At 53.5% G+C, this 26938-nt stretch overlaps 2 protein-coding genes across 15 annotated transcripts; one reads left to right on the plus strand and one right to left on the minus strand.

Moving 5' to 3' along the window:
- Positions 1-433: 433 nt before the first annotated feature.
- SRRM2 (serine/arginine repetitive matrix 2) lies at positions 434-20064 on the plus strand. 13 transcript variants are annotated; one of them, XR_002727880.3, is made up of 15 exons: positions 434-1508; positions 5009-5280; positions 6152-6259; positions 6457-6621; positions 7140-7217; positions 7650-7712; positions 7805-7837; positions 8021-8071; positions 8238-8330; positions 8979-9177; positions 10225-16925; positions 17657-17944; positions 18284-19121; positions 19252-19365; positions 19512-20064. XR_002727880.3 is itself a non-coding variant. In XM_023198001.3 (15 exons), exons 2-15 carry the CDS (start codon positions 5039-5041, stop codon positions 19519-19521), a joined length of 8256 nt encoding a protein of 2751 aa, XP_023053769.1. In that variant the 5' UTR covers positions 434-1508; positions 5009-5038; the 3' UTR covers positions 19522-20064. The 13 variants fall into 13 exon arrangements, 4 of the variants coding, with proteins under 4 accessions (XP_023053769.1, XP_023053770.1, XP_023053771.1 ...); XR_002727884.3 differs by having other exon boundaries at positions 18518-19121; XR_002727883.3 differs by having other exon boundaries at positions 7653-7712.
- A 1-nt stretch (position 20065) lies between these two features.
- Positions 20066-26938, minus strand: ELOB (elongin B). 2 transcript variants are annotated; one of them, XM_026447530.2, is made up of 5 exons: positions 26534-26938; positions 26290-26424; positions 24756-24861; positions 20656-20764; positions 20066-20261 (listed from the first exon to the last, which is right to left on the minus strand). In XM_026447530.2, the coding sequence occupies exons 1-5, from the start codon at positions 26615-26617 to the stop codon at positions 20246-20248; spliced, it is 450 nt and encodes a 149-aa protein (XP_026303315.1). In that variant the 5' UTR covers positions 26618-26938; the 3' UTR covers positions 20066-20245. The 2 variants fall into 2 exon arrangements, with proteins under 2 accessions (XP_026303315.1, XP_023053772.1); XM_023198004.3 differs by having other exon boundaries at positions 20069-20764; positions 26534-26629.

The raw sequence follows: 26938 nt of genomic DNA on the forward strand, positions 1-26938 counted from the left end.
CTCGGGAGACGGAGGCAGGAGAATCACTTGAAGCTGGGAGACAGAGGTTGCATTGAGCCGAGATCACGCCGTTGCACTCCTGCCTGGGTGACAGGAGTGAAACTACGTAAAAAAAAAAAAAGGCAACAAAAAAACAATTGCCAGATAGGGTGTTGTGCACGGGTAGTCCCAGCTACTTGGGAGGCTGAGGTCGGAGGATCGCTTGAGCTCCAAATTCGAGAACAGCCTGGGCAAGACCCTGCCTCTTAAAATCACGCCCAAATCGTAATATCAAATATAAATCTTTGCACTCAAATGGACAGTTCATTACGTGCACCGCGTCCTGTTGCGGATCAAGGCCACCTGAGTTGATTAGCACAGCTAAGCCCACGTCTTGGGCGGCTCGCCAGCGGTGGGGCTAGATATGACTTTGTGCCGGAGCAGCCTAGCGTCTTACAACTCTGCTGTGAGGGACGGGGGCTGATTATCAGGTCCAGAATCACGAGTTTAGAAACATTAACAGGAAGTACGGTACCGAAAAGTGGAAACTTTAAGGTGCTTATTATTTTTCTCCTGACTTGTTCCTGTATGTGCCGCTCCATGGGTATCACGTCCCGGGACCGGTGGGACCCTGGCCTGGCTGCCCTACCGGAAGCGAAGAGAACTCCACCCCCAGGGGCAGCCGTCGGGCCTCAGCCCCGTCTACAGCGGGAGAGCGTGGCCCATGCCACAGGCAGCTGGTTGGGCCCCTGGTGCAAGTCTAGGGCCTGCAGCCAGGCCCGGGGGCTCCGGGGGTGCCAGCTGGCTGGGGTCAGAGGCGGCTTCTCTCGGGTACGGGAAGGCGGACTGCTGGCAGCCGCGGGCTCGCTCGGGAAACCCACACTCACACAAAAGCGGCAGCACCACTGCGCCTAGGCTATCGTTTCCCAACATGGGGAGACAAAATGGCCGCCGCGCCCAGAGCCGAACTTACATCCGGGCTCCGCGACACGTCCGAACCACACCTCCCAGAATGCTCTGCCTCGACGGCGGGAGGCGAGACGCGCTCGGGCGCCGCTTAGGTGGCGCTAGGCCCTGTGACTCCTCCCTGCAGCGGGAGGCCTCCGAAAACGCGGCGTCTTAGGTCGCTTCCTCCATTCTTCGTTGCACTGGCCAACGGGACGCTTAGTCTTTTGGCAACGGGGTGAAACCTGCCTTGTGGCTGAAGAAACGATACTTCCCGGTGTGGCTTCGGCGCCTGCGCAAAAGGCTGCGGGACGCACTCCAGTTCCCGGCAGGCCCCGCGACGCGCGTTTGCGTGCTGACGCACGGAGTTAGTCGTGCTGACGTGCAGCGCGGCCCAGGCGGGGTGCGAGTGGCGCAGTCGGAGCCCGCTGCGGCCCCTGAGGAAACCAGGAGGCGTCGGCGTCGGCTGAGGCGGGCGGACCGGCGAGGCGAGGCGACGGCCTCAGGCCCCGAGGGACTCGGGAGCTCGAGCAGCGGCGGCGGCAAGACCTCTCCCCCTCGGAGGCGGCGGGCGGAGGCGGCGGGTGAGAGGGTGAGGGAGCCAGCGAGCCGGGTGGGGGAGGGGCGGCGGCCTCGGCGCGAGGCCAAAGCGCGCGGAGAACGGCCCAGGCCGCCTAGCTCTACCGCGCGCACGCGCACTCTCCGCCCTTCACTGGCGCGGACACCTTCGCCTCCCTTCCCCCTTCCCGCCGTTCCTGTCGCGCACGGGCTTCGACCCCCCTGTCCCTCTCTCATGACAACGGCGCTCGCGGCCGCCTGTACTGGGGTTCGCGAGCGCCCTTGGCGAGGGGGAAGGCGCGCGCGCCTCGGCTTCATTCCTCCCCACCACACGTGCGGCCGAGGTGGCCTTCCCGCAGCTGCCGCTTTCGGCCCTTAGGTGGCGGGGAAGGGGCGGCGGCGGGGGACGTGCTCCTGGACCCTTGCCCCAGGCTGCCGATCTCTTGTCCTCGCGCTTCTCTTCAGCGTTGGGCTGCCCGTGCCAGGGGCCTCCCAGACTGCAGGACGCCGCGCAGCCCCCTCCCCCATTCCGCAAGGCCGAAAATAGGTCCCCGGCGCTGCGGGGAGGGCCTTGAACTCCGTGGGCCGGATTTAAATGGTTTGGACTGCGCTATCAAGCCTTTGAGTTGTTAGTGGCGGGGAGAAACCCCAGATCTTAAAAATTGTGAAGAAAGTGAAGGCATTCAGTTTACATTTGTAAGGTAGACTGTTCCCCTTTTTCTTACACTTTTTTAACGTTTCCCGAGAATTCGTGTTAAAACTAAGGAGGCTTTGGGAGACCTTCGTTGGGAAGAAAACGCCGGAGTCGTATATAAGTTTTCTGGTTGGTTTCAGGCGTTGTTTGGCACATAGCTGTTCTGCAGCTTGGTTTCCACTCGGCTTCAGTTAGGAAATCTGGATCAAAATTTCAGAGTGTTTTGTTGCCTTTCATTCTAAGTGCGTGGGCTTAGGGCTCTTCTAAAGCTACTATTTTAGTTTTCTGGGTTCTTTGTGTCCACTCAGCCGCGCTGGAGCGCCCCGGTGCTGAGCTGGCTGTGCTTCCTGATGTCCATTTTCTTGGACAACCCTTGTCTCCCCTTTTGGTACCGTTTCCTTTTTTGCATATTTTAATGTTGAATTTAAGGATATCTTTCTACCTCCTTGTTAGCTTGACACTCTGATAGGTTTCCCAACAGAAAAGGGTCTTTTTGTCTTCCTTTGTACCTTTTATTTTCTGCTTTTACCTTGGGTAACTTTTGCATATCCGCTGTCTATGGCCCCCACTTTAAGAGTTTTATAAAATCGTTTGGTTTGGTGATTTGTCTGTGGTGTTGATGTTCCTGCTTTCCGTGTCTTAGCACCCCCTTAGATGCTGTGGGGTCGTCGTATTTTTTTGTGGGGTAGGGGTGGCTCATTCCCTAAAAGTTCTCCGAAACATTGTGACCTAATATCCTTTGCTTAGCACCTACTGGTTTTCCTTCTTTTTTTTTTTTTTTTTTTTTTTGAGATGGAGTCTAGCTCTGTTGCCATTCTGGAGTGCAGTGGCGCGATCTCAGCTCACTGCGACCTTCTGCCTCCCGGGTTCAAGCGATTCTTCTGTCTCAGTGTACGGAGTGGCTGGGATTACAGGCACGCGCCGCCGCCCAGCTAATTTTTGTATTTTTAGTAGAGACGGGGTTTCACCATGTTGGCCAGGCTGGTGTCAATCTCCTGACCTGGTAATCCGCCCACCTCGGCCTCCCAAAGTGCTGGCTTTACAGGCGTGAGCCACGTTACCCGGCCTGGGTTTCCCTTCGGTTTTCCCTTCTTAGGGAGTGGGAGGATTTTTGTGTGAGGTGGTATGAAAGTGTGGGTGAATGGTGGAGCTGAAGAATTAATTGCAGGTCAAAAACATGCTGCAAGGGAAGCAGAAATTGGGTGGGGTAGGGAGAGGCAAAGAAGGACCTAGTTTTAAACTGTGGGGAGGATTGGAACTAGAAGATGAAAATGAGGATTGGGGTGTAGAGAAATTGATTTTTTGAGTCATAATGTTTTTCATTTTTTCCTGGATTTCTGCTTGCCTTTTCCAGGTTTAGCTTCTTCTGTCACCTTCTACTTTCGATATTGGGTCTGCTACTGGGATTGGGTAGGGACCCATCCTTAGCCTAGGGTGAGGAGGTATGGGCTAGCACCCTTCTATATACTCTTTGTGCGCACATGCGCTAGTATATTTTTCCAAACATTGGTATGATGCGTCATTCTGGAATTTTCTAAATGCATCCTTCCCTTTTATCCAGTTCTTTTATGTCTTTGATTACTCTCTCCACTTTGCCTATTCTGTAGGGTTTTTTCTGAGTAGTTTTTCCTCATACATGTATGTTCTAGGAAACTATCTTGGAGAGGATGAGAAAGAGAGTATGTGTAGCCAAGGAATCTCACTAGAAAAGCTGGGACTTGAGAATTTTTCAGAGTTACATCAGTGTTGGGACTAGTTGAAAGGCTAGAACCTGGGACGAGGTATGGGGTTAACACAGGAAAGAAGGAAGCGGCAGGGCTGGGAGAAAAAAACTAGGAAGTGCTATCCAGGGGATTGGTGGGGAAGGCTAACAGTTGGACATTAATGAAAGTGGGGTATAGAGAGGGTTTCTAGATAGATTTAGAGCAAGGTATATGGAGAAGGTATGGGAACGGTTGGAACAGAGACTGGTTTGATGTGTTTAAATAGAGCAGAGTTGAAAGCAGATAATATTTGACAGCTGGCAAGACTTGGAGGAACTGCAAATTGTGGTAAATCCTATTGAGAGGAAGGAAATTGGAGGAATACAATATCAGGATGGTTGATAGGATCTTTAAATATTTGGAATCAAGGAAATGGCCCTTACCTGGGAGGTGAAGTATATGAAGATTATCCAAGGTTCATGTGTGTTTCTGATGTGCGTGCTGGCCTTTAGTTGGGGTGTGAGGCTGCACATTCTGAATCAACTAGTCTGCTGTTAAGATACCTAGGAGCTGTGTAGTTTATTTTGTATTCATATAAGGTGGTCTGAAATCCTTAGGTCAGTTTTTGGGAGAGTCTTTGGACATGGACTAGAGGCCCTTGGGTGCCACAGATCTATGTCTGGTATTTGTTTTGCCCAGGAGGCCTTGGTTGGTTACTAGAGGTTAGAAATTAGAGTAGTTGGTAAGATGCCACTTGTGCATTTTGGGGCCAAAGGAGAATGAAAAGGGACAGTGTGGAGAGGTTTTAGAGGAACAAGATCCTTGTTTGCCTAGGGTGGAAAAAGGAAGAAAATCTAGGTGCAGGGAGGGATTATTTAGAATTCTGTGCAAGGGCATTGATAGAAAGGTGGTAAGAACTGGGCTGTGATGTGGTAGAAAGGAAATTTGGAAGGACGACGAAGTGGTTTTTTTGGGAGACCAGGAGGATGGTGGAGCATTATATAGTGAAGACTTAGTGTGAAGATAAATGTCGAAATAGGGATGAAGGAGAGCAGGGACTTGGGTGTGGGGCGGTAAGTGGTTAGTTTGGGGCCAGGGGCCTGACCCGTGTCTCCCCGCTCCCCCTCAGGAGCGGTGGTGCCCCCCCGGGCACGGGGCCATGTACAACGGGATCGGGCTGCCGACGCCCCGGGGCAGCGGCACCAACGGCTACGTCCAGCGCAACCTGTCCCTGGTGCGGGGCCGCCGGGGTGAGCGGCCTGACTACAAGGGAGAGGAGGAACTGCGGCGCCTGGAGGCTGCCCTGGTGAAGCGGCCTAATCCTGACATCCTGGACCACGAGCGCAAGCGGCGCGTCGAGCTGCGATGCCTCGAGCTGGAGGAGATGATGGAAGAGCAGGGGTGAGGGAGAGCTGGGGGAGAGTCAAGCACTGAATGAGTGCAGAGCTGGGGGTGTTAGGTGGGATGTAGGGAGCTTAGGGTGGTTGAAAAGAGGCCTGGCAAGGAGTTGTGGTAGGGGAGGAGGCAAATGAGCTCTAGAGAATTGAAAACAGTTAAGGGAAAGTGCAGAGTGGGAAATGAGAAGGCTGTGTGTCTGAGGCGTAGATGGGAGCCTGAGGGATTAAATGGAGGCACATGGGAGAAGGGAGGGGCCGTTGAGGAACAAAAATGTGTTTCAAGGGAGAGATGGGAAAGCAGAGACCAGGTAGAGGAGCTAGGTAAGCTGATAGGTGTTGTCATTGGTAGAAAAGAGAAAGAATGGATGTAAGGATTGAGACCTTGGAAAGTAGCATGGGCAGGAAAAGAGGAATTAGAAGAACATTTGAAGAAGAGGGAATCATGGGCTGGGAAGGGAAATTTTGGAAAAGGAGCACATTAAGGCAGAAAACTCTTTTAGAGCAGTGGTTTTAAACTTCAGCAATGGTGACCCTTTTATACAGTGTCCCTCACTTTGGAATCCCAGGAAATGAAAGGCCCGTTCTTGTTGAAGCTGGGGAGGAGCACTTGAAACCCTGCTTGCTTAATTTTTTTCTTTGGCCCCTGAAGTGTAGCATATTTAAAATCCACTGTTCTAGCGGGAGTAGTAAGTAGAGGGAAGAAAGATAATGGGAAGAGACTAGACTGAAGAGAAGGGACTTCTGGGTGACAGCGAGTGAAAAGTTCTGTGTGTGCATGGAGAGGGAAGGGCCCCTTTTGGGAATGAGGGAAATGGAAACCTGGGACTGGGGCAAGTGTCCTGTCAAGCTTAACCCTGAAGGGATTTGTTCTTCAGGTACGAGGAACAGCAAATTCAGGAGAAAGTGGCGACCTTTCGACTCATGTTGCTGGAGAAGGATGTGAACCCTGGGGGCAAGGAGGAGACCCCAGGGCAGAGGCCAGCGTGAGTGTTGCACTCTCCCTCGATGACTCTGGACTCTACTCTGGCTGCTGGCTGCCGCTCCTGTCCTTTTCCTTACGTGGGACTTCCTGCTTTCATTTGCATTTCCCATGCCTTATTTGGCTCCTGCTTATACTTGTGTTCTGAATATGGCTCTGTCCTTTATATTTCCTTCAGACTTTTGCCCTTCTTTACTCTAGGGTCACGGAGACTCACCAGTTGGCAGAATTGAATGAGAAGAAGAATGAAAGACTCCGTGCTGCCTTTGGCATCAGTGATTCTTACGTAGATGGCAGCTCTTTTGATCCTCAGCGTCGTGCCCGAGAAGCTAAACAGCCAGCTCCTGAGCCTCCCAAACCTTACAGGTATACAAGGCCAAGAAACCACTGTCAGCTTCTTTTCTTGATTGTAAGATCCTTGCTGTTTTTTTCCTTTTGTGGACTGATTTCTTCCCAGACTCTTCAGATTTGTTTTCCTGAAGTTGAGGTGTCCAAGAAAATTTGTCCAAGGGCTAGCCACAGTGGGTCACGCCTGTAATTCCAGCATTTTGGGAAGCTCAGGCAGGAGATGACTTGAGGCCAGGAGTTTGAGACAAGCCTGGGCGATATAGTGAGACCCCATTTCTACAAAAAGAAAAAAAGCTGGGTGGTGGCACATGCCTGTAGTCCAAGCTCCTTAGAGAGGTGGAGGCAGGAGGGTCTCTTGAGCCCACGAGTTGGAGGTTACAGTGTGAGCTATGATGCTGCCACTGCACCCCAGCTGAGGCAACAGGGCGAGACTATTTTTAAAATTTTTTTAAATATTTTTTTGAGACTGTCTTTTAAAGAAAAGAAAGGAACATTTGTCCTAACACCCATCTCTGCTGCTTTTTATCTTTCCCCAGCCTTGTTCGGGAGTCTAGCAGTTCTCGCTCACCAACCCCAAAGCAGAAGAAGAAAAAAAAGAAGAAAGATAGAGGACGGTAAGTGAGTTGGAAAGTTACTTTGCTAGCCAGAGGACCAATCCTGTGTTCCTCTCTCTATCTGGAAGTGGACAGTTCTGGCTTCCACAAAGCAGGAGATAGTTGTAAGGGGGGGGGGGGACTTACCATTGAGGCCTCACCTTAAAGAAATATCTGAGTTTTGCAGTGGGGAAGTGTTGAGTTTGCAGTGCTGCCAATTAAGATCAGCCAGCAGCATTTTGGATTCTGGAATTTTCTCTTTCATTTTGAGGTTTGTTGACTTCAGGAGTTACTTGTTGGAGAAGGAAGAAAGGAGTCCTGGGCTTAGGTCTGGGGCATTAGTGCTATTAGGATGTTCAAGTGTTTTAGAAACTTTTTTAGGGGAGAGATTGTAAGTGGGAGGGCCAGGAAAGAAGCCAAGCAGAATGATCTTGCTTCTGAATCCATCTTTAGCAGGTCAGAGAGCAGCTCTCCTCGACGGGAGAGAAAGAAAAGCTCAAAGAAGAAGAAGCACAGGTACGAGGTGTGAGTACTTGAGTGATTGGAGAAGGCTTGCTGAGTTCAGGCAGAGGTGTTTTTTATGGTTTTTTTTCTCTTTTTTCCGACAGGTCAGAATCTGAGTCCAAGAAACGTAAGCATAGGTAAGAGCTCTTTAACTCATTGGGGGCACAGTGGCATGTAGAGTGGTGATTTCTTTTTCTTGGAGTGAAGCTCAATACCTTGATCTTTCTCCTGTTAACATTCTCTAACTCTTTCCATTTCACTTTTGGTTTTATTTCCTTTTTTAAAAAAGTTACTTTTAACAACCTTTCCTTATTTCCCAGGTCTCCCACTCCAAAGAGCAAACGTAAATCTAAGGACAAAAAGCGAAAGCGGTAAGTGAATTTGTGGGGAATTTGCTTAGGAAGTAAGTGAATGCTACCTTAGTGGGAAGGGGTTGAATCAGTTATGTCCCTGACTGGTAAAGGGTTGAGGGGTAGGTGAGGAAAATCCAGGGCAGGTACAGCAGTACCCTGAGCTGTGGCGGTGGTCTTCCTTCAGGTCTCGAAGTACAACACCAGCCCCCAAGAGCCGCCGGGCCCACCGTTCAACTTCTGCTGACTCTGCTTCCTCCTCTGATACTTCCCGCAGTCGGTAAGGGGTAGTCCAGGAGGAAGGGAGGGAGAGGGAATGATGGGTTAATTAATTTAATATTTATTGAGCGCCCACGGTGTGCTAGGCGCTGCACAGACCATTCGGAAGACACGGTCCCTGCCCTCTAGGAGCTGACAGGCTAAAGCAACAGGATGGACAGACATATACATTTCCCCTTCTCTTTTTTTTTTTTTGTTTTTGTTTATTTGTTATTTTTTGTTTCGTTCTGATGTATATGGACTGCCAGAATAGGGGGGGTGGTGGTTTGTTCGTGGTGTCTGGGGGAGGAAGGAATCCTTACCCTGGCTTCCTTAATCGGGGAAGGCTTCCTGAAGGAGGTGGGCTCAGAGGTGAGTTGTGAATGAAGTGGGTAGGGAGTGGGCTGGGTGGATGGTTTGGGCATGTTTGGGGGAGGTGAGTGAAGGGGTAGAGGGAGAACACTCTTTGGGATTGTGTTGGGAAGAGAAGAACCAAAGTGGACTGTACTTGCATTTATTTCAGTGAATGATTTGAGTTATGCGACTAAGCAGGCTTTTTGGAAGAGGGTTGTACAGTTAGGAAAGGTGGATGGGAGTTGGGGAGGGGGTTTCCTGTTCTCCCTTTGAGCTGATTTCCTTCCTCTCCCCCATCCTCAATTAACTCCTGCAGGTCTCGAAGTGCTGCAGCTAAAACTCATACAACTGCATTGACTGGGCGAAGTCCTTCCCCTGCTTCAGGGCGACGAGGGGAGGGAGATGCACCTTTCAGTGAACCAGGTACTACCAACGCACAACGGCCTAGTAGCCCGGAGCCTGCTACAAAACAGCCTAGCAGCCCTTATGAAGACAAAGATAAAGACAAGAAGGAGGTATGTTACTGAGTTGGTGATGTTCACTGGATTGCAAGTGTATAGATTTAGGATAAACTTGTGACATGAAAGGGAGAGGTAGTAACTTACTGAAATAAATTCAGTTATTTTTTCTGCATCGATCTCCCAGTTCTCTTACTGTATCTGCAGAACTTTTAGTATTGTTACTAGACTGAATTGTGAACCCTTTAGAATCAAATCTCACTGGATATTAATAGGTTTTATATTGTGTCTTGTTTATACACAGAACTGGAACAAAAGTTGTATTTTATCTGTGTACGCTGTGTAATGCCTCTAGTTTCTCTTCTTTTTTCATTAAATGCTGGTTATGTCTCACTAAAACTGTTTAATCCATTGGGTTGCCACCAATAGTGTGAATGAAACACTGGAATAGTTTTCTTTTTAATTTTAAGCATTAATCATTTCCTCTTGCTTTAGTGATTACAGTGTAAATTCTTGGCCTTTGTCATCAATTTTCCATGTCATCCAGGGTTACCTTTCCAAATTACAAGTTGGTTGACCTCAGAAACTTAACTGCTTCCTTATTGCTTTTGAGTTATATTTAAGGCTTTTAATAATCTGGTCTTTTTCTCATTTCCTGTACTCTACCCATCCTGGTCTGCTTTTTTAGTCTTCAAACAAATCATGTTCTCACATCTTTATTCATGCTGTTTCTTTTCCTTTAATAGAGTTATTCTTCAAAGGTGAAGTTGCCATTCGCTATAGGAAACTGCTTGTTTTTCCATTTAAAGATAGTTTTTTTCCGCTTTCATAACATTTTGTAGTGGTATTTGTTGTTAAATGTAGTAGTGCGTTAGTTATTTGCATTTTGTGTTTCTTTCAGTTTTAAGATTCTCAGACTATCCATGTCTTCATTTGTTTTCCCCACTATCCTTTACATGATTCCTTGTTATTGAATGAAAGTGATTGCTTGTGGTCAGGGGATGTGTAAAAGAAAAGTTATTGGAAAGGATGTTGGGATCTTAGGAGTGATGTGAAGTTTTGGCGTTTATGAATCCCTATCCCTACTCTTTCTTTCACTCTTAGAAATCTGCAACTCGACCTAGCCCCTCTCCGGAAAGGAGCAGCACAGGCCCAGAACCACCTGCTCCCACTCCGCTCCTTGCTGAGCGACATGGCGGCTCCCCACAACTCCTTGCAACAACCCCCTTAAGCCAGGAGCCAGTGAACCCCCCATCTGAGGCCTCTCCCACTCGGGGCCGTTCACCACCTAAGTCTCCTGAGAAACTTCCCCAGTCTTCTTCCTCAGAGAGCAGCCCACCATCCCCTCAACCTACCAAAGTTTCTCGGCATGCCAGCTCTTCCCCAGAAAGTCCTAAACCTGCTCCAGCTCCGGGGTCCCACCGAGAGATTTCTTCTTCTCCCACATCCAAGAATCGCTCACATGGCCGAGCAAAACGGGATAAATCACATTCTCATACCCCTTCCCGTAGGATGGGGAGGTCCCGTAGCCCTGCCACCGCTAAGAGAGGGCGATCTCGGTCTCGAACCCCTACAAAGAGAGGTCATTCTCGATCCCGATCTCCCCAGTGGCGTAGGTCCAGGTCTGCACAGAGGTGGGGAAGATCCAGAAGCCCCCAGCGACGTGGCCGCTCTAGGTCTCCTCAGCGACCAGGCTGGTCTAGGAGCAGAAATACCCAGAGAAGAGGCAGGTCTAGGTCAGCAAGGCGAGGGAGGTCCCACTCTAGATCCCCAGCCACTCGGGGCAGATCTCGTTCTAGAACACCAGCCCGGCGGGGCAGGTCACGCTCTAGAACACCTGCCAGGCGGAGATCACGATCCAGAACACCCACCAGGCGTAGATCTCGGTCTAGAACACCAGCCCGGAGGGGCAGGTCTCGGTCTAGAACACCTGCTAGGCGCAGATCTAGGACCCGATCGCCAGTACGACGGAGGTCTCGTAGTAGATCACCAGCCAGGAGAAGTGGCAGGTCACGCTCTAGAACCCCAGCTAGACGTGGCCGCTCACGCTCCAGAACCCCAGCCAGACGTGGCCGCTCACGCTCTAGAACCCCAGCTAGACGCAGTGGTCGCTCACGCTCCAGAACACCAGCCAGGAGAGGGAGGTCTCGATCTAGGACACCAAGACGAGGAAGATCCCGCAGTAGAAGCTTAGTTAGACGTGGAAGATCTCACTCTAGATCACCTCAAAGAAGAGGTAGGTCTGGCTCATCTTCAGACCGGAAGAACAAATCCAGAACATCTCAGAGAAGAAGCAGGTCCAATTCAAGCCCAGAAATGAAGAAATCACGCATTTCTTCAAGGCGGAGCAGATCTCTGTCTTCACCACGGTCCAAAGCAAAATCTCGCTTGTCTTTGAGGCGCAGCCTTTCAGGGTCTTCCCCGTGCCCTAAACAAAAGTCACAGACGCCACCCAGGCGCAGTCGCTCTGGATCCTCCCAACCTAAAGCTAAATCTAGAACGCCACATAGACGCAGTCGCTCCAGTTCTTCTCCGCCACCTAAACAGAAATCTAAAACACCATCAAGACAAAGTCATTCCAGTTCATCTCCTCATTCTAAAGTGAAATCTGGAACACCACCGAGGCAAGGGTCCATAACAAGTCCCCAGGCCAATGAGCAATCTGTAACGCCACAAAGACGGAGCTGTTTTGAATCATCACCTGACCCTGAGTTGAAATCTAGGACCCCTTCTAGACATAGTTGCTCAGGGTCCTCTCCTCCTAGAGTGAAATCTAGCACACCTCCCAGACAGAGCCCATCTAGGTCATTATCTCCACAACCCAAAGTGAAGGCGGTAATATCACCAAGGCAAAGAAGCCATTCTGGCTCCTCTTCTCCAAGTCCTAGTAGGGTGACATCGAGAACAACTCCACGGCAAAGCAGATCAGTATCTCCCTGCTCTAACGTGGAATCCAGATTGTTGCCAAGATACAGTCATTCTAGGTCCTCCTCACCGGATACCAAAGTGAAACCTGAAACACCACCAAGACAAAGTCACTCAGGGTCTGTTTCACCACACCCCAAAGTAAAGGCCCAAACTTCACCAGGGCCAAGTCTTTCTGGATCAAAGTCGCCATGTCCCCAAGAGAAGTCTAAAGACTCACTAGTTCAAAGTTGCCCTGGATCCTTCTCTCTGTGTGCGGGAGTAAAATCTAGCACACCACCAGGCGAGAGCTATTTTGGACTCTCATCTCTGCAACTGAAGGGACAATCTCAAACTTCATCAGACCACGGATCTGATACTTCAAGTCCAGAAGTGAGACAGAGTCACTCAGAATCACCATCTCTGCAGAGCAAATCTCAAACATCGCCTAAGGGAGGGCAGTCCAGGTCTTCATCTCCAGTCACTGAGCTGGCATCCAGATCTCCAATAAGACAAGATAGAGGTGAGTTGTCAGCTAGTCCTACATTGAAATCCGGAATGTCTCCTGAGCTGAGCAGGTTCCAGTCTGACTCTTCTTCACATCCTGCAGTGGACTCAAATTCTCTCTTGGGGCAGAGTAGATTGGAGACTTCTGAATCAAAAGAGAAAATGGCCTTACTCCCTCAGGAGGATGCTACTGCATCACCTCCTAGACAAAGAGACAAATTTAGTCCTTTTCCAGTACAGGATAGACCTGAGTCTTCACTAGTGTTCAAAGACACACCTAGAACCCTGTCAAGGGACAGAAGTGGTGCTGGGTCATCTCCAGAAACAAAAGAGCAAAATAGTGCATTGCCTACATCAAGCCAAGATGAAGAGTTAATGGAGGTGATAGAGAAGTCTGAAGAACCCACAAGCCAAGTCCTGTCTCATTTGTCTTCAGAACTTAAAGAAATGTCTGCAAGTAACTTTGAATCATCTCCTGAAGTAGAAGAAAGGCCTGCTGTGTCTTTGACTCTTGATCAGAGCCAGTCACAGGCTGCTTTGGAAGCAGTAGAAATTCCTGCAATGGCCTCATCTTGGGGTGGGCCACAGTTTTCTCCAGAACATAAAGAACTGTCTAACTCCCCACTCAGGGAGAACAGCTTTGAATCATCTTTAGAATTTAGAAACTCAGGCCCACTTGGTACAGAAATGAATACTGGATTTTCTTCTGAGGTTAAAGAAGATTTGAATAGACCTTTTGTTAATCAGCTGGAAACAGATCCATCTCTAGACATGAAAGAACAATCGACAAGATCCTCTAGACGCAGCAGTTGTGAGTTATCCCCAGATGCAGTGGAAAAGGCAGGGATGTCTTCAAATCAGAGCGTCTCTTCACCTGTGCTTGATGCTGTACCGAGAACACCCTCAAGAGAAAGAAGTAGTTCTGCATCTTCTCCTGAAATGAAAGATGGTTTACCCAGAACTCCATCAAGGAGAAGCAGGTCTGGGTCTTCTCCAGGACTTAGAGATGGGTCTGGGACTCCCTCGAGGCACAGCCTGTCTGGGTCCTCTCCTGGAATGAAAGATATACCTAGAACACCATCCAGAGGGAGAAGCGAATGTGATTCTTCGCCAGAACCGAAAGCTTTGCCTCAGACTCCTAGGCCGAGGAGTCGTTCTCCATCATCCCCAGAGCTCAACAACAAGTGTCTTACCCCCCAGAGAGAAAGAAGTGGGTCAGAATCATCAGTTGATCAGAAAACTGTGGCTCGGACTCCCTTGGGGCAGAGAAGTCGTTCGGCATCCTCTCAAGAACTTGATGTGAAACCCAGTGCATCCCCTCAGGAAAGAAGTGAGTCAGACTCTTCTCCAGATTCTAAAGCCAAGACTCGAACCCCACTTCGGCAGAGGAGTCGCTCTGGATCATCTCCAGAGGTTGACAGCAAATCTCGACCTTCTCCTCGGCGCAGTAGGTCTGGTTCCTCCCCTGAAGTGAAAGATAAGCCAAGAGCAGCACCGAGGGCACAGAGTGGTTCTGATTCCTCTCCTGAACCTAAAGCTCCAGCCCCTCGGGCCCTTCCCAGACGAAGCAGATCAGGTTCGTCAAGCAAAGGTAGAGGCCCTTCTCCTGAAGGAAGCAGCAGTACCGAGTCGTCTCCTGAACATCCGCCCAAATCCAGAACTGCTCGCAGAGGTTCCAGGTCATCACCAGAGCCCAAGACCAAGTCTCGTACACCACCTCGACGTCGCAGTTCTCGATCATCTCCTGAGCTAACGAGGAAGGCCAGACTCTCCCGTAGAAGCCGTTCTGCCTCATCCTCACCAGAAACTCGCTCTAGAACTCCCCCAAGGCGCCGGAGAAGTCCTTCAGTGTCTTCCCCGGAGCCAGTCGAAAAGTCGAGGTCTTCACGCCGACGGCGCTCAGCTTCATCTCCACGCACTAAGACAACCTCAAGGAGAGGCCGCTCTCCTTCACCAAAGCCTCGTGGACTACAGAGGTCCCGTTCCCGCTCAAGGAGAGAGAAAACCAGAACAACCCGACGTCGAGATAGGTCTGGATCTTCTCAGTCAACCTCTCGGCGAAGACAGCGGAGCCGGTCAAGGTCACGGGTTACTCGGCGACGGAGGGGAGGCTCTGGTTATCACTCAAGGTCCCCTGCCCGGCAGGAAAGTTCCCGGACCTCCTCTCGACGCCGAAGAGGCCGCTCTCGGACACCCCCAACCAGTCGGAAGCGTTCTCGCTCACGGACATCACCAGCCCCGTGGAAACGCTCTAGATCTCGAGCCTCTCCAGCCACTCACCGGCGATCCAGGTCCAGAACCCCCCTGATAAGCCGACGTAGGTCTAGGTCTCGAACTTCACCAGTCAGCCGGAGACGGTCAAGGTCCAGGACTTCAGTGACTCGACGAAGATCCCGGTCAAGAGCATCCCCAGTGAGCAGAAGGCGATCCAGATCCAGAACACCCCCAGTAACCCGTCGTCGTTCAAGGTCCAGAACACCAACAACACGCCGGCGCTCCCGTTCTAGAACTCCACCAGTGACACGCAGAAGGTCCAGATCTAGGACTCCACCAGTAACCAGGAGGCGATCTCGAAGCAGAACTTCACCTATCACTCGCAGAAGATCAAGATCCAGAACATCGCCGGTCACCCGAAGGAGGTCTCGATCTCGCACATCTCCAGTAACTCGAAGAAGGTCCCGCTCTCGAACCTCACCAGTGACACGCCGCCGCTCTAGGTCCCGGACACCTCCAGCTATTCGGCGCCGCTCTAGGTCTCGAACACCGCTGTTGCCACGCAAACGTTCTCGAAGTCGCTCACCACTTGCTATCCGCCGCCGCTCCAGATCCCGTACTCCACGAACAGCTCGGGGCAAACGGTCCTTGACAAGATCTCCTCCAGCCATCCGCAGGCGTTCTGCATCTGGAAGTAGTTCTGATCGTTCACGATCTGCTACTCCTCCAGCAACAAGAAATCATTCTGGTTCGCGGACACCTCCAGTAGCACTCAACAGCTCCAGAATGAGCTGCTTTAGTCGTCCTAGCATGTCCCCAACACCTCTTGACCGCTGCAGATCACCTGGAATGCTTGAACCCCTTGGCAGCTCTAGAACACCCATGTCTGTCCTGCAGCAAGCCGGTGGCTCCATGATGGATGGTCCAGGTCCCCGAATACCTGACCACCAGAGAACATCTGTGCCAGAAAATCATGCTCAGTCCAGGATTGCACTTGCCCTGACCGCTATCAGTCTTGGCACTGCTCGGCCTCCTCCGTCCATGTCTGCTGCTGGCCTTGCTGCAAGAATGTCCCAGGTTCCAGCCCCAGTGCCTCTCATGAGTCTCAGAACCGCCCCAGCAGCCAACCTTGCTAGCAGGATTCCTGCAGCCTCTGCGGCAGCCATGAACCTAGCCAGCGCCAGGACACCTGCCATCCCAACACCAGTGAACTTGGCTGACACGCGAACGCCAGCTGCAGCAGCGGCCATGAACTTGGCCAGCCCCAGAACAGCAGTGGCACCTTCGGCTGTGAACCTGGCTGACCCTCGCACTCCCACAGCCCCAGCTGTGAACCTAGCAGGGGCCAGAACCCCAGCCGCCTTGGCAGCTCTGAGTCTCACAGGCTCTGGCACCCCACCAACTGCTGCAAACTATCCCTCCAGCTCCAGAACACCACAGGCTCCAGCCTCTGCAAACCTGGTGGGTCCTCGGTCTGCACATGCCACAGCTCCTGTGAATATTGCTGGCTCCAGAACCGCGGCAGCCTTGGCCCCCGCGAGCCTCTCCAGTGCTAGGATGGCTCCAACATTGTCTGGTGCAAACCTCACCAGCCCCAGGGTGCCCCTCTCTGCCTACGAGCGTGTCAGTGGCAGAACCTCACCACCGCTCCTTGACCGAGCCAGGTCCAGAACACCACCGTCTGCCCCAAGCCAGTCTAGAATGACCTCTGAACGGGCTCCCTCCCCTTCCTCTAGAATGGGCCAGGCTCCTTCACAGTCTCTTCTCCCTCCAGCACAGGATCAGCCAAGGTCTCCTGTGCCTTCCGCTTTTTCAGATCAGTCCCGTTCTTTGATTGCCCAGACCACCCCCGTAGCAGGGTCTCAGTCCCTTTCCTCTGGGGCGGTGGCAATGACCACGTCCTCTGCTGGTGACCACAATGGCATGCTCTCTGTCCCTGCCCCCGGGGTGCCCCACTCTGAAGTGGGGGAGCCACCTGCCTCTACTGGGGCCCAGCAGCCTTCTGCATTAGCCGCCCTGCAGCCAGCAAAGGAGCGGCGGAGTTCCTCCTCCTCGTCGTCGTCCTCTAGCTCTTCTTCCTCCTCATCTTCATCGTCGTCCTCGTCTTCCTCCTCTGGCTCCAGTTCTAGTGACTCGGAGGGCTCTAGCCTTCCTGTGCAACCTGAGGTGGCACTGAAGAGGTGAGGGAGCTTGACTTTAGCATCCTTCAGTGGGGAGGTATTGGGGATGGGTTGGGAGTGGGGAGGGAGAAACCGTGTCACAGGTGCTTGACTCTTGGAGGAGGTATGGGGACCTTGACCCTCAGGCTGGGGGTAGAAGAGAATGCGGGGGGGGGGGCGGAGGGAGGAGGAATGGGACAGATAAAAGTCTCCGAAGGTTCATTCTCTAGAGGATAATGATAAGTTTTCCGTCTCTACAGAGGACAGAACTAGAGGAAATGGACTTAATTTTACAGCAGGAGGGATGGCAGTTAGACCTCAAGAGGAACTCCCTGGGCTGGAAGGATCTTCAGAGGTCATCCCATCCCTCTCCCTGCCTCCAGGCAGGACGGCCCCTTCCCCAGCCAACCTGCACTCACAGGGGCCTCCCCAAGCTGCGGCTCTCCGAGGAAGGAGACTACCCAGCTTCAGCTTCCACACCTGAGCCCAGAGGCCTTATTCCTCCATCAGGGACATTCTTGAGGTTTAACCTTGATCCCTTATGCTGCGGGCCCCAGCCTGTTGCTTCTGTTAGCAGAGGTTGGGTCAGCTCGCACCACTGCTCTCCAGAGAATTGCTGGCTCACAGGGCTTGGAGAGCTCCCAGCGCCTTTCTCAGGCACCCCTCCCCCCACTGCCGTTCCTCCAGGCCAAGGAAGGTAGGGTTGGGGCTGGGGCAGCTTGTCTCCTTGTGACACTCCTCTCCTCCCACAGGGTCCCCAGCCCCACCCCAGCCCCAAAGGAGGCTGTTCGAGAGGGACGTCCTCCGGAGCCAACGCCAGCCAAACGGAAGAGGCGCTCTAGCAGTTCCAGTTCCAGCTCTTCCTCTTCCTCCTCCTCCTCCTCCTCCTCCTCCTCTTCCTCCTCCTCCTCTTCCTCTTCTTCGTCCTCCTCCTCCTCTTCCTCCTCCTCCTCTTCTTCCTCCCCTTCCCCTGCTAAGCCTGGCACTCAGGCCTTGCCCAAACCTGCAAGCCCCAAGAAGCCACCCCCTGGCGAGCGGAGGTGAGTGCTGCCTTGCCTGAGATGGAAGGAGGGTGGGGGAGTGACTTATCCAGAGACGGGGCCCTGGGGTGTGAGCTCCCCGCTGGGTGTCTCACGTGACCTTGGGCATCTGGTCGTGGGGGAAGAGGCGCTTGTTCTCTCCCCCGCTCGTTGCACCTTGTTCTGGCGAAGGGCTGCGCCATCCACAGGGGCGCTCAGGCCAGGACTGGGGGGTCCTTGGTTTCTTCCTCTCCCTCCCTCAACACATAGCCTGGTCCCAGGGTTCTACCTTTGTCTCCCTGTTGCTACTGCCAGGGCTCTGGTCTGGCCACCATCATCTTCTCCCGACTCTGTCCACAGCCTCCTCCCTGTCTCCCCGCCTCCACGCCATTCTCTTCCACATGTAGCCAGAGGGACCTTTCTAAAACGCACATCTGGCTACTTCCCTCCACTCCACAAATCCTTCGGGACGCCCTGTGGCCTGCAGGACAAAGCCCCACCTCTGCGGGAGTGGCGTGTGAGGCTCTTCACCAACGGGCCTTGCCCGCCCTGTGTTCTCCTCCTGCCCGCCCCCACACATGCCCTGTGCTCCAGCCACACCCAGCGCCTTGCAGTCTAAGGAGAGCCCATGCCTTTGGACATGCTGTTCCTTCTGCCTGGAATTTCCTTGTCCGCCTGGTGAACTCCTCGTTCTGCAAGACTCCGCTCAAACAGCACCTTCGAGAAGACTGCCCTGCCCCTTCCCTGCCCTGCCCCATGTCCCCCTTCCTTGGGTCCCCAGAGCCACGCACATCCAGCCCTGCTTCCCACACACGGGGCCGTGCGTGCCTTCCTTCACCACTGAGCTCCTTCAAGGGCAGGGACTGTCTTTTATCTTTGCATCCCCCGCTGCACCCTGTGCCTGCCCACTGGGCACTCGGTGGATGGTGTGCGGGCGGATGGGTGAGTGAGCGGACAAAGGTGGGTCTGAGGCCGGCCCTGTGTGGTGTGAGGTTTGGTGGTCAGGACCTGGGCGGGTGGTCCTGAGTGCTGGCCGGTGTGCCTGAAAGGGCGTGGTGCTATTGGATCCTGCTGTGTTCCCCAGGTCCCGCAGTCCCCGGAAGCCAATAGACTCCCTTAGGGACTCTCGGTCCCTCAGCTACTCGCCTGTGGAGCGTCGCCGTCCCTCGCCCCAGCCCTCACCACGGGACCAGCAGAGGTAAGGCCAACTGCAGGTGTCAGCACCCAGCCCTGTCTGGCTGCCACTGCTTTCTACCAAGAAAACTTTGTGGATCTGTGGTGCCTGAGGTGGTGCCACTCTGTGGCCTGATGTCTGTCCTGTGTTGCAGCAGCAGCAGTGAGCGGGGTTCCCGGAGAGGCCAGCGTGGGGACAGCCGATCCCCCAGCCACAAGCGCAGGAGGGAGACACCTAGCCCTCGGCCCATGAGACACCGCTCCTCCAGGTGCGCATCCTCCTGGAAGGCTGAGGCCGCCTTCTGGGAGCCAGTTGTGGTGGTGGTGGGTGGCAGCCCCATTTTGGGAGCGGCCCAGAAGCTGGCCTTGAGGACTAGGGTCAGAACTCCCTGTTGACCCGGATCTTCTGTTGCAGGTCTCCATAAATCGTCATTGGGGGATTCCACCACACCCCATGCTCTGGAGCCACAGGGAGTGTCCCTTCTTCCCCAGCAGAGCCGTGGGAGGGTCCTTGTCTGCTCTCCTTTGAACCTTAGCAGCCCTCGGATGAAGGGCTCCCTTTCCCTCTCCTTTTTTTTCTTTGTTCCTGTGAAATGTTAATCTCTGTGAGTTCTTCCTGGTTCACGTGTTCTGGGGGGTTTGGGGTGGGAGGGAATGCAGATGGGAGTTGGGGGAGGGGAGGACACAGTTGAGGACACCCCAGCCTGGAGTCAGGGCCTGGGAGGCATGGCCCCAGTTGTATCCAAAAGTTCCCAGGGGTGACTGTGATGGTGGTTGGGACTGGAGGTTGTGTAAGGTGTTCTTGGAAGGAAGGGGCAGGAGTTGGAATTGGTTGGTCCCTACTGCCCCCCATGAGGTTGTGTACCCCTCCCCCCAACTTTTCACGTTTCTTAAAGGCATTTTGGTTTTTTAAAATCTGTACAGCAAGAGCAACTTTTTCTGTCAAATAAAAATGAGAAATGCAGGAACTGGGTCTGTAGACTGTTTATTAAAGGTGTGGTAAGGGGGCAGCCACCTCCCTCCCTGATTACAGCCCCCAGTGTGGGTGGACCGGTGTGGGTCGCTTTGGGGTTCCCTCGTTGAACGTGCTTGACAGCATCAAACCAGGACACAGGCTCCAGCTTGTATTTCTGCTCTTGGCCATTGTCCTCAGGACAAGAGGCCCCTGGGAGTGGACATGCAGAGTGTGGGGGTGGGGGGCACTTGGAAGGAAAAAGGCCTAAAACTGGAATCTGTTGTCCCTGAGGCTTCCTGTGGTCTTTGTGTCCCTCCCAGTCCTCCCCTCCCCCTGGAGTGGTTGGTGTGGCTGGCTAACTGCTAACAATGGCTTGGGTCTCAAGGCAATCCAGGTACCCATGGTGACTTTAAGCAGCAGGCTGGGCCAAGTTCTCAGCCAGGGTCTGGGAGACAGGACAGCACAGGAACTGCCAAGCACAAGCCCCAAAAGGAACCCACAGGGAGTGGGACCCATCCCAGGGAGGGTCGGGGAAAAAGGCAGCAACCAGGAAGACTCCCAAATCTCTTTTATTGGGGGGAATGGGCCTCTTGGGGGTCCTCACTGCACGGCTTGTTCATTGGCACTGCTTCCCGAGTCCTGGGGCTTCATCACATCGGGCAGCTCAGGTGGGCTGGAGAACGGCTCGATGCACAGGGCCTCAAAGGTGTCATCTGTGGAGGAAGGAGCAGAGCTGGAAGGGGATATCCCAATTCTTGCCCCAGCTGGGGCCTTGGTGTTCATGGGTGATCATCTGCAGCTTTGGGGATCTCCATGCGAACACTCGTCCACACAGCTGGTCTCCACAGAGCTGACCTCCCTGTTCCAGCTGCCCCGTGGCCCCACGCCAATGTCTCCTACCCCTGTGGGCCCAACCTGAAGGTCCTCAGCCCTTCCCACTGACCATGCTGAAGCCCCTTTCTTCATCTTCCATGTCCACTGGTGAGTCTGAGGGCTGACCACCTGCAGCCAGCATCACCCTTCACCCAGAATGTATATCCTTGTTTCCTTCACACACTTTGGGAGGCTGAGGTGGGCAGATCACAAGGTCAGGAGCTCGAGGCCATCCTGGCTAACACTAAACCCCGTCTCTACTAAAAATACGAAAAAAATTAGCCAGGCATGGTGGCGGGCACCTGTAATCCCAGCACTTTGGGAGGCCGAGGTGGGCGGATCACAAGGTCAGAAGATCGAGACCATCCTGGCTAACACGGTGAAACCCCGTCTCTACAAAAAAAGCCAGGTGTGGTGGCGGGTGCCTATAGTCCCAGCTACTCGGGAGGCTGAGGCAGGAGAATGACGTGAACCCGGGAGGCGGAGCTCACAGTGAGCCAAGATTGGCCACTGCATTCCAACCTGGGTGACACAGCAAGACACTGTTTCAAAAAAAAAAAAAAAAAAGTAAACTATTCCTCCCCTGCTTAAAACCTTCCAGTAGCTTCCCATCATGCCCTGAATACCATCAAGTCCTTGCTGTCTGTCTCTCCCCCTGTCTCCCATGCTCTCAGGGTCTGGCTATGATATTCTTTCCTAACTCAGACCTTCTCACTTGCTGGTCCCAGCACTCGGAATGGCTGGTTGCTTCTGGACTTTCAGGGTCCAACTCAGGTCCCCTCCTCAGATGAACCTCCAATCCACCCACCCTCAAAAGTCAAGACATCCTGACATCCTGGGCATGGGGGCACTTACCACTGGACAAATTGCCCTTTTGACTGGCTCCAGGAAGGCAAAGGCCTTCCCTGTCTTGTCCCTACTGTCACCCCAACACACAGCAAACAAACCCACAGCTTTTCTCCTGTGCTTTCTTCCAGCTAGGAGGCCCATCTCTGCTTGGCTCAGGGTTCTCAACTGATCAGGCATCCCAGGGAAAGCTGGCATGCCTGACGACAGTTCTGGCTGTCACAACTGGGGAGTTGGGGTGTTCCAACGCTATCTAGTGGGTAGAGACCTGGGATACGGCTCCACATGCCATGGTGCACAAGGCAACCCACACAGTAATCCAGCCCAATGTGCCCACTGTGCCAAGGTTCAGAAACTGACGCAGCTTAATCTAATGCATCTTCCAAGCCACAAACCTGTGACCATTCGTGCCTTCACTACCTCCCTCATTGTTTCATGATGAGCCTAGACAATGCCCTTTAACATTTGATTTGAAACACTGTCTTATCTTCTTGAGTGGTAAGCTTGGGGGAGGGGAGAGGCGGAGGGTGGGGCACCCATTCAAGGCCTGGGAATAACATGATGATGGGTTGAGTTGCACCCATGAAGTGTGTTTCTGCAAGCAGTCCATGGGGAAGCAAAGAGCTCACAGCCCATGCTGTACCCCTATCAAGATAGCCATCACCTGCAAGAGGGCTGATGTGACCTGGGCTCCAGAGTCACCACCACATTCCATGCCATACTAGGGGTTATGGGAGAAAAACAAGTCACCTTCCTTAGCCTTGATTTTCTCACCTGCAAAATGGGTCTATCAATATGTTCCAAGTCACAGCAAACCTCTAGCGTACCACTGTTCAAATTAGAGAAAGTGACACTTCTGGGGGAAGCAGACCAGATATACTCTTGGCACTCACTTGCTGTCTTCAGAAAGGCACCCCTGGGCCACAAGCCAAGGCTCAAGCCTATAATCCCAGCACTCTGGGAGGCCAGGCTGACTTAACAAGGTGAAACCCCATCTCTACTAAAAATACAAAGATTAGCTGGGCGTGGTGGCGCATGCCTGTAATTCCAGCTACTCAGGCCACTGAGGCAGGAGAAGCTCTTGAACCCGGGAGGTGGAGGCTGCAGTGGGCTGGGATGGCACCACTGCACTCCGGCCTAGCCAACAGAGTGAGACTCTGTCTCAGAAACAACAAAAACAAAATGCACCCATGTACAGGGCACGACCTGTATGTCTGTGCCAGCCCTGCACCTAACTCTTTTTTTTTTTTTTTTTTGAGGCGGAGTCTCGCTCTGTCGCCCAGACTGGAGTGCAGTGGCGGGATCTCAGCTCACTGCAAGCTCCGCCTCCCGGGTTCACGCCATTCTCCTGACTCAGCCTCCAGAGTAGCTGGGACTACAGGCGCCCACCACCATACCCGGCTAGTTTTTTGTATTTCTTAGTAGAGACGGGGTTTCACCGTGTTAGCCAGGATGGTCTCGATCTCCTGACCTCGTGATCTGCCCGCCTCGGCCTCCCAAAGTGCTGGGATTACAGGCTTGAGCCACTGCGCCCGGCTGCACCTAACTCTTAACATCACCATCTGGGCAGAAAGAACCCACAGAAAGGCTCTGAAGCTTCCTGTCTGTTGGGCACTGGCAGCAGGCCAGACCTGGGGTGCATGAGGACTCACACCACCTTGCTGTGAAGCCAGTCTCATCACACCCCTTTAAGGAGAAGGGAAAACAGGGGCCAGGAGGGCAAGGTAGCTGGCTAGAGGATATAGATGCTGAGACTGAGACCTAGCCTGAACTTATGGAATGGAAAGGTGAAGCTAGGACTGTACTCTTCCTCTTCAGCCTCTGCTATGTTTCCTTACAGGCAGAAAAATATTAATAATTCTTTATAACTTGGATAAAGTTTTCTCAGCCATCCACATAGCTGCTGGGTCCACGGCTGTGAAAACACAGCTCTATAACCTCTCTTCAAGTTCCCAGAGACAAAACATTTAAAATCTCCCCTCCCTTTCTCTTGGATGGAAGAAGATACCCTGGCGAGTAGTAAACCACTCCCTAATCCCCAGGTTTCTAAAGCTTGGGCAGGGGTGAGGAATGGCTGATGGAAGCACAGGCTCTGGATCTCAATCCTAGATGTGGCAGTCCCAGCAGGTGACCTAACCTCCCAGGGCTCACTTTACTGAACCTGAAAACAGGCAAAATCCAAATCTCAATCACACAGAGATGCAGAGGGATTCAGTGACACACAGCATAGAGCTTGGCATGATGTCTGACTCCAGCAAGGGCCCGGCAGCCAGCATCCTAACCATGGCTCCCTGTGTGACTGCCGGTAAGCCTGTGTCCTCATCTGCAGAACAGGGATGATGGTATGTGGACCTCCCGGGGCTACTGAGAGGATGAGACAGGGCAGTGGAAGCCACACACAAAGTAACACACAGAGCACGGAGCCAGGCACTCAGCGCCTATAAATGTGAGCTGGCTTCGGGAAATAAGCTTCAGTTTCTGTAAGCATCTCATTTGGTTGCTTCTTTAAAAAAAAAAAAAAAAAAATGAGGAAACAAACACATTGTGAAAGGATATTGCCAGCTCTTTTTTTTTTTTTGGAGACGGAGTCTTGCTCTGTCTGCCGGGCTGGAGTGCAGTGGCCGGATCTCAGCTCACTGCAAGCTCCACCTGCCAGGTTTACGCCATTCTCCTGCCTCAGCCTCCCGAGTAGCTGGGACTACAGGCGCCCGCCACCTCGCCCGGCTAGTTTTTTGTATTTTTTAGTAGAGACGGGGTTTCACCGTGTTCGCCAGGATGGTCTCGATCTCCTGACCTCGTGATCCGCCCATCTCGGCCTCCCAAAGTGCTGGGATTACAGGCTTGAGCCACTGCGCCCGGCCTGCCAGCTCTTTAGGCACGAGGAAGACACTGCCCTGAAGGTTTCAACTCCAGGTTCCCTGATGACCCTCTTTGGAATGGTGTCCCCAACCTGCCTGGATGCCACCCAGCCCAGTCCCCTCTCACCTGCCCGGAAGGCCAGCCCCACTGTGGCTGGGGCCTGTGGCCGTGCTGTTTGACTGGTGAAGCCACACTCGCCCAGGGTCTTGCCATCATCCAAGAGTTGGTCATCCTGAGGAGAGAAGCAGGATCTTGGGAGAGGCCCCATGTCGGGCAAGTCCCAAAGACCTCTGACCAGCAACTACACAGGAAGTCCGAGGAGGAAGAGAGTTCCCTCAGTGTGGCCCAGGACCACCGCTCTGCTTGTCAAATACACAGATTCCAGGGTTATATCCAAGAACTTCTAAGTCAGAACCTCCCAGGGTAGGGCTTTAGAATCCGGTTTTATCCAAATTCTCCAGGCAAATCTAATTTGAGAAGCCAAGCTAATCTGGAGATAGGCAGACCTGGGTTTCAATCCCAGCTCTGCCACCTTGGACAAGTCATTTGAACATTTTATTTTAGAGACAGGGTCTCGCTATGTTGCCCAGGCGTACAGTGGCACAGACCCTACATAAGCGCTATCATAGCACCCTCCAGCTTGGAACTCCTGGGCTCAAGCAATTCTGCCTCAGCCTTCACAGTAGCTGGGACTACAAGACCATGCCACCACTGCTGGCTGGTAGTTGAGCCTTCTGATGCAAAGTTTCCTCATCTGTAAGCTAGGAATTACCAGAATTCTCAATTCATAGGGCCACCAGAGGGTTTCAATGAGCTCAGAAGGAACATAAAGCACTAAGTAGACATGTGGCACATGGGACATGCACAGGCAACGGCCGTTTAATATTCGCTAAGTGCCAGTAGTTATCAGTGAGGAAAGGCCTTTGGAGACCGTGAGAGCTGAGGCTCTGAGCCTGGAGCTAAAAGTCAGTTTCCCAGTTTCCAGCTCTAGAATCTGATCAATGCACTTAGGCGACAACCTCACAATGTTGTGAGGCGTAAATCAGAGGCTGATGCATCTGATTTCCCAATGCAGACCCCAAACCCCAAGCCATTCTAACTGAATAATCTCAGTTCGTTTCCAAGGGGAAAGGGGGTCTTCTAGAACATCAGCAGGAGGTCAGGAGGTAATAACAAACGGTTGCTTGGTGAAGAACGAGTGGGACCACATTTCTTTGCATTAACTGAGTCCGCCACCCTCCACCCCAAGGAGTGTCCCGGGGGACAGCGTGATTCCGATGGGCCTGCGAAGAAAGCTGGGAATTAAGGGGTCGTGGTTCGAACCCTGGCGCTGCCAATGACCTTCTGCTAACCGGGTAAGAGACCCAGCCGAACCTCAATTTCGTCAACTGCACGGCGCGGGCGATACCGTTGTAGGGGTTGGATGCCACGGTGCCCTCGGCGCCCGGGGTCCGGCACGAGGTCTAAACATCGCCCCTGGAGCGGAGATCCCCGCGGCGAGCGCAGCTCGCGCTTCACGCGCACAACGGATGTCCCAGCCCGCAGCTCGGGCGCCCGCAGGCGTCGCCGGCCGCCACTGTTTACATCGCAGACAGCGTCGGCGTCAGCCCCGTGCCCGGCGCCGGGTACCCGCTCCCCTCGGCCCGCCCGCGGGACCCACCTTGTACAGCCGCTGCTCGTCAGGAGGCCGCTTGAGGATGCCCTCGACGATGCGCTTCAGCTCGAACACCGTGCTGGACTCCTTGGCGTCCGTGAAGATGGTGGTCTTGTGGCGCCGGATCATGAGGAACACGTCCTGGGGGCGGCGGGCCGGCGTGAGCAAGAAGCCCGGGCCCCCCGCGCGACCCAGCCGCCCCCCGCCGCCCCCGGCCCGGCCCGGCCGCCCCTCCCCCACGCCCGCTCACCATCGCGGCGGCTGCCTCTCCCCTCGACGCGCCGGCGCAGCCGCGCTCCGCCCCGTTCCCGGCAGCCCGTGCGTGCCCCGGCATGCCCCGCGCCGCCCCGCCTTCCCCGGCGCTGCCCCGCCCCGTGCCACCCAGCAGCCGCCGCCATTTTAAGTGATGTGGAAGCGGGCGGTGCCTAGGGGCGTGCGTCCGCCATCTCCACCCCGGGGATAGCCGTCGGAGGCGGTGGCGCCCTCTCGGGAGTGGCAGAGGCGAGGTCTTCTTGTTGGTGCGGTTCGGCGGGCTCCAGGCTCGGGCACAGCGAGCCCGGTGCCGCCTTGTCGTGGGATAGTCGTGGCCGCCATCTTGGGCAGGCTCCGCATTTTGGGTCTCTGCCGCCGTGCTGGGGACAGTCGCCCCCGCTCC

This window comes from Piliocolobus tephrosceles, chromosome 17 (assembly GCF_002776525.5).
Source record: "Piliocolobus tephrosceles isolate RC106 chromosome 17, ASM277652v3, whole genome shotgun sequence".
Classification (NCBI taxonomy): Eukaryota; Metazoa; Chordata; class Mammalia; order Primates; family Cercopithecidae; genus Piliocolobus; species Piliocolobus tephrosceles.